Genomic DNA, 12,634 nt, shown 5'->3' with positions numbered 1-12,634 from the left:
TTTTTTTTTGTTTCCATAATATTGCTATTGCTTGATAGTTATATATTTTAATTCACATATAGACATTAAGGTGATTATGATTTTTCCTCAAGTGGTATCAGAGCTTTTGATTGCTTGGGTTTGACTGCCTTGTGTTGGATTAAATGGAGAATATGACTATGAATACTATGGTTAAACTCTTGTCATCGAATTATTCGATATGGATGCCGATGATGGAGGATGTCCTTTATTGCAAGGATTTGCATGACCATATTGAGGGGGATAGTGCTAAGCCTAGTGATACGTCAGATAGAGACCGAGAGAAATTAAATAGAAAAACTATCGGATGTATTAGACAATGCATCGATGTTAGTGTTTTTCACCATGTGTCTCAGGAAACAAATGCAGAGGTTCTTTGGGAAAAATTAGGGAGTCTTATGAAAGAAAGACAGCTCAAAATAAAGCTTTTATTGCTAGAAAGTTTGTGAATTTGAAGCTTAAGGAGGGTAAGTCCATTGCCGATCACCTTAGTGAATTCCAAGACTTGGTAAGTCAAATGTTTACAATGAAGCTAGTAATAGATGATGAGTTGCAAGTTTTGTTACTTCTGAGTTTCTTACCTGACAGTTGGGAGACTTTGGTAGTGTCGCTTAGTAATTCTGCTCTGAATAATGTGTTACAACTTGCTATGGTTAAAGACAGTTTGCTTAATGAAGAAACTAGAAAAAAGGATATGGGCAAGGATATTACACATGCTCTTGTCACAGAGAAGGGGGAGAAGTAAGAGTATTTCTAAATAAGAGAGTCAATACCGTACCAGAGGCTGTATCGAAAGCTTAAAAGTTACCATTGCATATTAAGAAAACAAATAATACTAATAAGTTACCATTCTGCCCTAACAAAAATTCAAAAATTACAAAAATTAAAAAAAAAAAACTTTTTCTATACTAGCTAGTCGGTATTGTCCGAAATTGGCCGGTATGGCCAATAGTTAAACTGGTATGAAACGTTAATGTTTCAATATCGGTATACATACCGGTATGATATTGACTACCTTGGTTCTAAAAGGCGAGATAAATCCAGAAGTCAGTTAGAATCAAAAGGAAAATTCAAGTGCTTTTATTGTGACAAAGAAGGTCACATATAAAGGAATTGCAAGGCTTGGAAGAACAAACAGAAAGAGGATAAAAATCAGAAAAAGACGAATGATGGGAACACTACTGCTGTTATAGTGTTGGAAGATGAGGTCCTAGCCATAGGACAAGATGATTGTTGTACAGTTTCAGATCTTTACATTGAATGGGTGATTGATTCAGCTGCTTCCTGCCATGTTACTCCAAGAAAGGAGTTATTCACTTCATACAAAGCGGGAAACTTTGGGAGAGTGAAGATGGGTAATGATGGTTATTCAGACATTGTGGGAATTAGTGATATATGTGTTAGGGTTAACGCTGGATACACCTTGATTTTGAAGAATGTGAGACATGTTCCGGATATTCGCCTGAATTTGATTTCCACTCATGTTCTTGATAAAGAAAGTTATGGAAATTATTTTCGTGATGGAAAATGGAAGCTTAGCAAAGGATCATTGGTGTTTGCTAGAGGGAATATTTGTTGTACACTTTACAAGACACAAGTAAAGTTGTGCAAGGATGTTGTTAGTGCAGCTCAAGAGGATTCTTCCCCTAACTTGTGGCATAGGCAGCTAGCTCACATGAGTGAAAAAGGGTTGCAGATTTTGGCAAAGAAGTCTCCCATTCCCTTTGCCAAAGGTACGTCACTAAATCCTTGTAACTTTTGTTTATTTGGTAAACGACATAGAGTTTCATTTAATATACCCTCTACTAGAAAACCCAATGTATTAGATCTTGTTTATTCTGATGTATGTGGTCCCATTGATGTTGAGACTTTAGGTGGCAATAAATATTTTGTTACATTTATTGATGATGCTTTACGAAAGGTGTGGGTTTATGTTTTGAAAACAAAAGACCAGGTATTTGAGCACTTCAAGAAATTCCATGCCATGGTGGAAGGAGAGAAAGGGAAGCCTTTGAAGTGTCTCTATAGTGATAACGGAGGTGAATACACATCTAATGAATTCAAGAGTTACTGCTCCGAGAAAGGCATTAGACATGAGAAGACAGTTCCTGGTACCCCATAGCAAAATGGTGTGGTAGAAAGGATGAACTGCACTATTGTTGAGAAGATCAGATGTATGTTGAGAATGGCTAATCTGCCTAAGTCATTGTGGGGTGAAGCTATTGTAACTGCATGTTACCTAATTAATATATTTCCATCAGTTCTTTTGGATTTTGATATTCCAGAAAGAGTATAGACAGGGAAAGATGTTTCTTACCCTCACTTGAAGGTATTTGGGTGCAAGGCATTTGTTCATGTGTCTAAGTAACTGCAGAGTTTGGCTACAAGCTATGGGATTCAAAAGAAAAGAAAATGATCAGAAGTTGAGATGTAGTTTTTCATGAGAATGAAAACTTGGCAGACTTTTAGAAAATTGAGAAGCCTAAAGCTACAGTTGAAGGTGTTCCTGATTTTACACCTACCTCTTCTTCCTTAGATAATGCCAGAAATAGGGAAGAGGTACAAGATGAGAATTATAGTGATGAACCAACTGAATTTGATGCTAATGAGCCAGCAGGTGTTGATGGTGATGATGTGACAGATACAGATGGTGTTAAGCAGGGGGAGCAGCCTCCTCCAGTAGAGATAGTAGAACCTTAGGTGAGAAGGTCTACTAAAGAGCATTGTCCATTGACTAGATATGCCACTTCTGAGTATACTATGATTACTGAAGAGGGGGAGCTAGAAAGTTTTCAAGAAGTACAGTCTCATAAGGATAAGCAAAGTTGGTTGAAGGCTATACATGAAGAGATGAATTCTTTGAACAAGAATAAGACTTATGACTTGGTGGAACTTCCTAAAGGCAAGAAGGTATTGAAAAACAAATAGGTGTTCAAGTTAAAACAAATGGGTATTGACAAGTTAGCGAAGTATAAAGCTTGATTGGTGGTCAAGGGTTTCACTCAGAAACAAGGGATTGACTTTGATGAGATATTCTCTCCACTAGTCAAGATGAGTTCCATACGGGTAGTTCTAGGATTAGTAGCTAGCTTGGATCTTGAGCTTGAGCAACTTGATGTGAAGACAACTTTTCTTCATGGTGATTTGAAAGAACACATGGTTTGCAAGTTAAAGAAGAGATTGTATGGCTTGAAGTAAGCCCCAATACAGTGGTACAAGAAGTTTGACTCATTCATGGTGGTTATGAGTACACGAGGACAAATGCAGATCATTGTGTGTATGTCAGAAAATTTCCTAATGGTAAATTTGTTATTCTTCTGCTATATGTAGATGATAAGTTAATAGTAGGACAATTGGAAATTTGAAGAAGGACTTGTTCAAGTCATTTGATATGAAAGACTTGGGTTCAGCAAGGCAAATTTTAGGTATGCAGATTTTGCGTGATAGGAAAGTTAAGAAGCTATGGTTATCACAAGAGAAGTATATTGAGCGGGTTCTTGAAAGGTTCAATATGAAGCATGCTAAGCCAGTCAGTACACCTCTTGGTGCTTATTTCAAGCTAAGAAAGGAATCTTGTTCTTCATCCAAGAAAGAGAAAAAAGACATAGTATCAACTATTTATTCCTCAGCAATTGGGAGTTTGATGTATGCTATGGTTTGCACATGACCAGATATTGCTCATACAGTTGGTGTTGTCAGCAGGTTCATGGTTAATCCTAGTAAAGATCACTGGGAAGCAGTGAAGTGGATCTTCAGGTACTTGAGAGGTAGCTCTAAATTGTGCTTGACTTTTGGTGATTCTGAACCAGTTTTGGAGGGTTATGTTGATGCAGATTGGGTAGATGACCTTGATGGTAGGAAATCTACATCAAGGTATTTATTTACTTTTGCAGAGGGAGCTGTATCATGGCAGTCAAGATTGCAGAAGTGTGTTGTCTTATCTACAATTGAAGCGGAGTACATTGCAACTAATGAAGCAGGTAAAGAGATGCTTTGGTTTAAACGGTTTCTCCAAGAATTGGTTTTGAAGCAAGATGAGTATGTAGTTAATTGTGATAGTCAGAGTGCTATAGACTTGAGCAAGAATTCTATGTACCATTAATGATCAAAGCACATTGAGGTGAGATACCATTGGTTGAGACTAGTTGTTGAACCACGATGATTTGAATTAGAGAAGATTCACATAGATGAAAATCCAGCTGACATGTTAACCAAGGTTGTGTCTAGAGAAAAGCTAAAGTTTTGTGTGGGGTTGGTCGGCATGAATTCTAACTAAAGACTTGGGTTGAAGATCTCCTCTGTAATGTGCTAGAGGGGGAGATTGTTGGGTGCACGTGACACCCTTGGATTCTAGCACACACCATTAGTCAAAGCTCAATTGATGAGCTTGCTTCCTCAAGCTTCCAAAGTTAGCTTTTGGTTTAATGCAAAGCTGAGCAAGCATGGGGGAGGTCTGACTTCTCTTAATGAGAAGTGATGCAAGGCATGTGGGACACGCTGAGGAGAAAAGAAAGAAGAAAAAAAGGCTAAGGCCATTCGGCCTGGTGGAGAGCTGAAGCAAAAACAAAGAGCCATTCGGCCATTGTGAGAAAAGCACAAATGAGAGTTTTAGGAGGTGCAATCCGAAGAAATAGAGAAGAACACAGTGAGAGTGTGAGAGAGTGAAAAAGAAAAATGTCCTGAGAGAGTGAAAAAGAAATATGAGACATTTTTCTTTACTCAAGTTACACACAAGGAAGATAAATTGGTGGAGTTCTCATGGAGTTTTTGAGTGCTACAACCATGGAGAGTTAGAGTATTCAGAGAAAGATTTTGCTATTGGCTTTGTGGTGAGATTGTATTTACTCATTGAGATTTATTTATTGTATATCCAATTTATTGTGGACTCAAGTTTAGCATAAACTTGATAGTTATAATCTCTATTTCATAGTGGATATTTTTCAAAGCTGCCCCGTGGTTTTTCCTTCTACATCGAAGGGTTTTTCATGTAAGATTTGGTATTCTTGTGTAGTTGTATTTATGTGGTGCTTGCTGAATTTTTTTTGTTTCCATAATATTGCTATTACTTGGTAATTATATATTTTAATTCACACATAGACATTGAGGGGATTAGGATTTTTCCGCAACAAAGAAGGCTCAAGCCATCTATATAAAGCTTGATGTGGTGATTGTGGATGGCAGAACAAATACAATGAATTGAGATGCAGTTGGGGGAAATGATGCAGTAGAATCGTTATGACTTGTTGAGATAGCCCTTGCATCAGAGAGGGCACCTTGATCAAAATATTGGAAATGGTTTTTTTTTCCACTTTATGGTTGGGATGGTTAGCCACCCACTAATGAAACCTAATAAGGCTTTTTTTTTTTTTGGGGGGGGGGGGGGGGGGTTCTCTTTTTAGCCGGATGATATAAAAATCATGTGCCTTGATTTTAGGTGCTTCTACATTGATAATCATTGCAAAGCCACCACATGGCATCAATGGGTACTGTCATGTCAGCCTTAGCTATGTCAGTGTGCCACTTTGTGTCGTGCTTGCCCTGGTGTTGTTAGAGATATCATGGCGCTAAAGAACCAAACCCCAACCTATTGTAGTTCCACATACTTGTAAAGAAGGCAAACTAATCATAGGATTAGTCTAGCATTAACCTTGAGATTATTATAAACATAAGTTTGATAGTATTGATGTAGCTGTCAAGGGCTTTCACCTATGGGTGTAGGCTGTTAGGCCAAATGACTTTCAAGCTTGCATCTACTTTTATTTTTTCTCTCTTCAACTCAATCCCTCTCAACTTTAACATGGAAGGAAAAAAGTTGCTTCTATTTTGGTTAGTGCTTCTTTCATAGTTGGAAAACTATGTTATGAGAACCTGTTCACGCTCGACTTTGTAGAATTTGTAATGTTATTTGCAACTTTCTCCTTCTAGTTTTACATGATGTTAAATGGCTAATTGTTTCATACACATCAGTTTAAGGTTGTATTCCATGTTTATAACTTCATATATTTGGTAAAATCATGACAAAGTATGTAGCCATTGGTGCCATTCTTGAAAACACAAACAAATGGCATGGTTTATAGTGTTTTTTTTTGGAACCCAAGCTTTTTCATTGTCCATAAGTGGACTTTTATAATGGGTTTATTTATGATCACAGCCTGTTATGATAAGACAAATTTCTAAGGGCTAAAATTAATCACGTGGTTGGCCATCTCACATTTCAATTCACAACTTTTCAATTAGTACATCAAACTTATAAAGTTTGGAATAAAATAAAATCGCTAAGATTTCATTCAAAATAAACATTTTTTTTTTCACATGATAAGACAATTCCTAAGGGTTGAAATGACCTATGTGATTGGCCTTGTCACATTTTAATTCACAAGTTTTCAATTTGTACATTGAACTTCTATAGTTTGTGTTGGGAAATTTAGACCCTAGTTGATAGAATTAACAAGTTTTAAACTCAAGTTGTTAATTAGACAAGATATAATGATAGAATTAACAAACATCAATATCATGTCAAAATCATGCAGCGGAAAAATAAATAAAACAAGATATGATGACCCAAGAAAACCAATGAAACAAACTAGTTTCACAATAAAAAAAAAACTTGGGGGGAAACCTTCCCGAAAAGCAATTCACTATAGTAAAGAGAAGTTTCATATCTAGTACAAAACCTTTGTCCCTAGACTCTACAATCTTCATAGATGAACTCATAGCAGAAACCTTTTACCGTTTCAGAACCTCTGAACTCTTCAATATATGAATGCCACCCTTTTTGTTGTACGGATCCCAGTACGTGACTAACTCCTTTGCACGAATCCCAGTACATGACTCACTCACCAACTTGAGGAAGAAGAATGTTGGCTGCAAAGTTCTGCACTTCATCAATAATGAAGATCAAGAAGCACTTGGTTACAAAACCCTAAGGCACAAAGACGCAGTAGCTTCTTTCAAAGAGAATAAGGCATCGGTCACCTTTTGTATATGTTCTCCTTGTATTCTCATATGTGACGACCTCTAAAATAAGCCTTATATAGGCCTAGGGTTGTGAGAAAAGAAACCCTATACATACATGTCATCATGGGCCGAAAATTAGATCTGAAAATTTGAATTCTCGTAACCTCGATCAATTGAGAGGTGTCAAGGAGGTGTCGAGCTTTAAACTTCGACAGATACAGCTATCGAGGAGGTGTCAAGCAAGTGCTGAGGGGATAGAAATTTTCTCGATCGATCGACCTAGCTATCGAGAGGTGTCGAGATTGCGATAAGAAGCAACTGAAGAGCTCGACAGATAAGCCAGGTGTCGAGAGGTGTCAAGCAGCTATCGAGCTTTAAAATTCAGCACTTTCTCACTTGATTCTTGGATAGACTTGCATGACTTTAACACTTGAACTTGAAAAAAGGTTTCTTGAAGTATCAAAAACATCCTAGATCTACCCAAATACATGTAAAGTGCGTTTTGTTAAAGAATTAGCCAATTACATAAAATAGTGACATATGTTCCTAACAAGTGGATCACATGTGTCCTAACAGTTTGGAATAAAATATATTTGTTCAGATTTCGTCCAAAATAAATGTTTTTCTCACATGATAAGAAAATTCCTTAAGGGTAGAAATTACCCATGTGGTTGGTCTTATCACATTTCAACTCACAAGTTTTCAATTGTGCATTGAACTTCTAAAGTTTGGAATAAAATATGATCTTTACGAATTCGTCCAAAATAAACATTTTTCTCACAAGGAATCCAACCTCCACCTCTGTGTGGCCTTTTCCACCACCTGTGTGTGGGTATTCTCCACCTCCGTGTGGCTCTTTCCACCACCAACGTGTGGAATTGCTCTACCCACTTTATTGTGGGTCCTTTCTTAACTATCTGGAATTCCCTAAATCTAACCCCAAATTTCAGTTTTCATACCAACGCATCTACCTATCCCATAAACTACACAAAAATAGCTTTTCACTTTGGACTAGCTAGCTTCGGTGTGGTATCACTGGTGAATGATTTCAGTCCTCGGATCCATCACTGAAGTGGGTTGCTCTCTGATTGGACCAAATTTCCTTTTGCAGCTTAGTAAGTGCCCTGTTTCTCTAACATTCAGTGGTTTAATCTTGAATATTTTTGTGGCTGTTGGGGTTCATATTTTCTGCTCTTCATTTTTGGCCTTAATTGTATCTGTGTTGTGGTCATGCCCCAACCTTCCTATGAGGATCCTAGGATGGAACTGTCAAGGCATCTGCAATGCCTCAACATTTCGAGCCCTAAGGGCTCAAATAAAAGGGTCTAAACCAAATTTTGTGTTCCTAAGTGAGACGAAAGCTAATGAGACACGTATGGAAGAGGTTAAGAATTCTATTGGATTTTTTGGTAAACTAGTTGTTGATGCAAAGGGTAAAGTGGGTGGTCTACATTTGATGTGGAAGTGGGAAGTAAATGTGGAAGTTGAGGAATTCAATAAAAATCTATTGGCTGTTAAAATAAAAGAAGCTTTGTGTGAATGGTTGTTGGTGGGTTTTCATGGACCATCGTATCTTGCTAAGAAGAGAAAGGCTTGGGAAAATCTTTGTGCTATCCTTGAATCCTTCCAGGGCCCATGGGTTTGCTTGGGAGACTTTAATTACATAGTAAATGCTGAGGAGAAGTATGGGGGAGTTAAAGGTTGAACCTCAGCCCCTAATTACTTAAAGGAGCTGATGTTTGATCTTGGAGCAATTGATCTAGGGTACTCAGAAAATAAGTTTACGTGGGCTAAAGGAAGATGGGGAAGTGCTGCTATTAAGGAAAGATTAGATAGGGGATTAGCTAGCATATCTTGAAGACTAGTCTTCCCGAAAGCATATGTTCAACACTTAGGGGCTTTAAACTAAGACCACCTGCCTATCCTTTTAGACACAAATCTTGATGATTGCTTTAGCCCTTGTCCTTTTCACTTTGAAGCTGCTTGGATTCGGGATGAGAGGTGCCAAGAAGTGATTGAACAAGCTTGGAATATAGAAGTGTAGGGTTCATAGCTAAGTAGACTTTTCAAGAAACAAGATACTACTAGAGAAGCACATCGTAAATGGAACAAGGAAATTTTTGGCAACATACAAATGCGGATAAGCTCATTGATGCAAAAATTAAAGAAAATTCAAGGAAATAAAAGCTCTAAAGAGAATAATAGATTGGAAACAAGTCTACAAAATGAGCTAAATGAATGGCTTTATAGAAGTGAGGTGCTTTGGAGGCAAAAATCTAGAGAATTGTGGTTGAAAGAAAGGGATAAGAACTCCAGGTTCTTCCACTTATCAACAATTATTTGCAGAAGAAGAAACACTATAGAGGCAGTTAATAATAATGCTGGGGATTGGGTCGCAGAGCCTAAGGAAATAAGGAATGTTTTTCTAGAAAATTTTAAGATATTATTCAGTGAAGAAGAGGTTGAAACTCCTCAGCAACTAGATGATCTTGTCAACCCTTGCATCTTGGATGTGGAGAACCAATTGTTATGTAGCATACCCTCTCCAAAAGACATCATGAATACCTTGTTTCAAATGAGTGACCTCAAAGCTCTTGGACCTGATGATTTTCCTGTGCTATTTTACAAAGAATATTGACCAATAGTGGGAGAAACGGTGATAAACGCAGTGACCTCATTTTTTGAAGTTGGCAGGCTACTGAGTGAGGTAAATAGTTCGTTAATTGTCCTTATACCCAAAACTAATAACCCTTGCTCTCTAAATAATTATAGACCTATCAGTTTATGTAATGTTGTTTACAAAATTATTTCTAAACTGTTAGTGTCTAAGTTGAGGACCGTTCTGCATAAGCTTATATCCCCTTGTCAGTCAGCCTTTATTCACAACAGATGGATCGCTGAGAACTAGGTTATTGTTCAAGAGATGTTACATAGTTTTAAAGCAAGGAAAATGAAAGAGGGTTTAATAGATATTAAGCTAGACCTTCAAAAGCCTATGAAAGAATTAATTGGAGCTTCATTAAATTTGTGTTGATCAAGTTTGGTTTTAATGAGGTGTTTATCAATTGGATCATGGAATGCATCACATCAGTGTCTTTTGAGGTGTTGATAAATGGTGGCAAGTTAGAAAATTTTAAGCTGGAAAGAGGGTTGAGACAAGGGGATCCTTTATCCCCATATATCTTTATATTGGGGCAAGAGATTCTCTCAAGGCTATTGGAGAAAGAGTTTAGGCACCATAACATTAGTGGTGTGAAAGGAAGCGTTGGAGGGCCTGCCATTACGCATGTGATGTATGTTGATGACATTGTATTGTTTTCTAAGGCTTGTAGGAGAGAAGCTGCTACCATAAATCAGTGCCTTGAAACATATTGTAGTTGCTCAGGCCAAAGCTTCAATAGAAGTAAATCTAGTGTGTTTTTCTCCAAACATTGTCAGAAACAAAAGTGCAGAGAAATTAAACAATTTCTTCAAATGAAAGGGCTCAAGAAAGATTCTATATATTTAGGTGCCCCATTGTTTCTATCTAAAGCACCTTCAAAGGACTTCAAATTTTTGCAAGACAGACTTGAAGCAAGGCTGATGGGATGACGTAGTAAATGTTTATCTTAGGCAGGAAGAAGCACTCTCATCAAGTCTGTGGCTCAGGCCATCCCCATTTACTCCATGTCTACTTTCAATATACCTAATAAGATTTGTGATAAGCTGGATGCAGCAACCAAAAGATTTTGGTGAAGGCCAAAAAAGTCTGAAGGGAGATTTGTAGTTTGGAGGGCTTGGGATAAGTTGTGCCAACCAAAGTGCCAAAGAGGGTTGGGTTTCAAAAAAGCCAAAGATGTGAATCAAGCCCTATTGGCTAAACTTGCTTGGACGATAGCTTCGAAGAGAGATAACTTATGTATGAGAATACTCAGGGCAAAGTACAAAGTTAGAAATGATTGGCTTCGAAAAAATCCTCCTAAGAGAGCTTCACTAGTGTGGAAAGCAATAGAAGGGGCTAAAAAGCTTATAGCAAAAGGGGCTTGTTATTTGATAGGAGATGGTACATCTATGGATGCTTGGATAGATCCATGGATTCCTTGGGTTCAAGGGTTCAAACCTAAACCAAAAGATGAAAGCATCATCAAAAACCCTTTGATGGTATGACAATTAATTGATGTAGGTTGTCATAGTTGGAAAATCAACCTCCTCCAAGAGTTGTTTGACCCAACCTCAGTTCAAGCAATTATCTAGATCCAAATCCCATTGAGCCCAAGACCAGACAAGCTTATTTGGGTTCTAGACCAAAAGGGCAATTTCTCTGTTAAGTCAGCCTATCGAGCCTCCCATGATCAATCTCCAAGAAATGCTCCATATAATGTGCTTTGGCAGAAGTTGTGGAGGTTGAAAGCTTTAGAAAGAACAAAAATACTATTGTGGAGGATAGGACAAAATGCTTTCCCCACTAAAGAAAATATTGTGCTGAGAATTGGTGAAGGGGATCCTAACTGCGTGTTATGTGGCGAAAATATAGAAAATTGCTGCCATCTATTTTTTAAGTGCAATGTTGCCAGTGCACTTTGGTTTGCTAGCTATGATGGATTGAGATCTGATTCCATACCGATCTCCACTAATAAGGATAGTAAGTCCAATTCATAGTAAGTCCTAACAGCTTGTTGGGGGTGGTAACGACAAGGAATAAAGAGGATAATGAACTAAACTCATTGAGAATGAGGATCACTTTAGAAGCAATTTGGTTCATGAGGAATTAGCTATTGCACAATGCTGGCCACATTGACATTATGGAGGCCTCCCAACTTATAAAGAAGAGAACATTGGAATATGCTAAGACCTGATGAAAGGAAAAGACTGTATCCAAGGACAAGAGCGTAGATGGTTGGAAAGCTCCAGAAGATGGATGGATTAAACTCAATGTGGATGCTGCTGTGTCTAAAAATGCCACAGCTTTGGCGGTGGTGGCAAGAAATAAAAATGAAGAGGTGCTTAAAGTTTGGGCTAAAAGGCATGAATGGTGCTCACCAATGCAAGCTGAAGCAGTAGCTGTATATTGGGCAATCCAGTTAGCGAAAAAGGAAAAATGGCAGCATATCATCATCAAAGGAGATGCTAAGTCCTGTTTTGATCCCCTAACCACAACTAAATTGCAGCCTGATTGGTCCATTGCTACTATTATTAGTAATATAATTGATCTTCGTAAATTCTTTTTGAAATGTAATCTTAGTTGGGTTAAGAAAGGTTGCAATACTGCTGACCCTGTGGCTGCAAAGTATGCAATTAGATTTTGTAGAGCATTTTGTTTCAATATGTATAGTCTTCCTGTAGTAATTGCAGATGCTTAATTGCAGATGCTTGTAAGGCTGACAGCCATTGTTTTGCTAGTTGAATGATAAAGTCGTTGTTTAGCAAAAAAAAAATAATAATAAATAACATTTTTCTCACGTGTACAGCAGATATGGACCAAAAAAAATAATAATAATAAGTTAAACTTTACAAGCTGAAACCATGGCCATACTATACGTGGTGCAAATCACAAGTTGTGAAAGCTGGAATCAAGTAATCATTGAAGGGGATGGTAAAGCCTGCTTCGATCCTCTGTCATCTAATGATCTCCATCCGAATTGGTTCAAGTACACTGTGATCCCTAACATCCTTAGTTATA

The 12,634-nt window shown here is 37.7% G+C and overlaps 1 protein-coding gene across 1 annotated transcript; it reads left to right on the top strand.

The window, feature by feature from the left end:
• The first annotated feature begins 9,109 nt into the window (after positions 1-9,109).
• On the top strand, positions 9,110-9,613 carry LOC115953267. Its single transcript, XM_031070860.1, has one exon. The coding sequence runs from the start codon at positions 9,110-9,112 to the stop codon at positions 9,611-9,613; it is 504 nt and encodes a 167-aa protein (XP_030926720.1).
• Positions 9,614-12,634: the final 3,021 nt, after the last annotated feature.

The sequence above is a fragment of the Quercus lobata genome, chromosome 7, assembly GCF_001633185.2.
Source record: "Quercus lobata isolate SW786 chromosome 7, ValleyOak3.0 Primary Assembly, whole genome shotgun sequence".
Lineage (NCBI taxonomy): Eukaryota > Viridiplantae > Streptophyta > Magnoliopsida > Fagales > Fagaceae > Quercus > Quercus lobata.
This window is presented reverse-complemented; position numbering and strand designations above follow the sequence as displayed.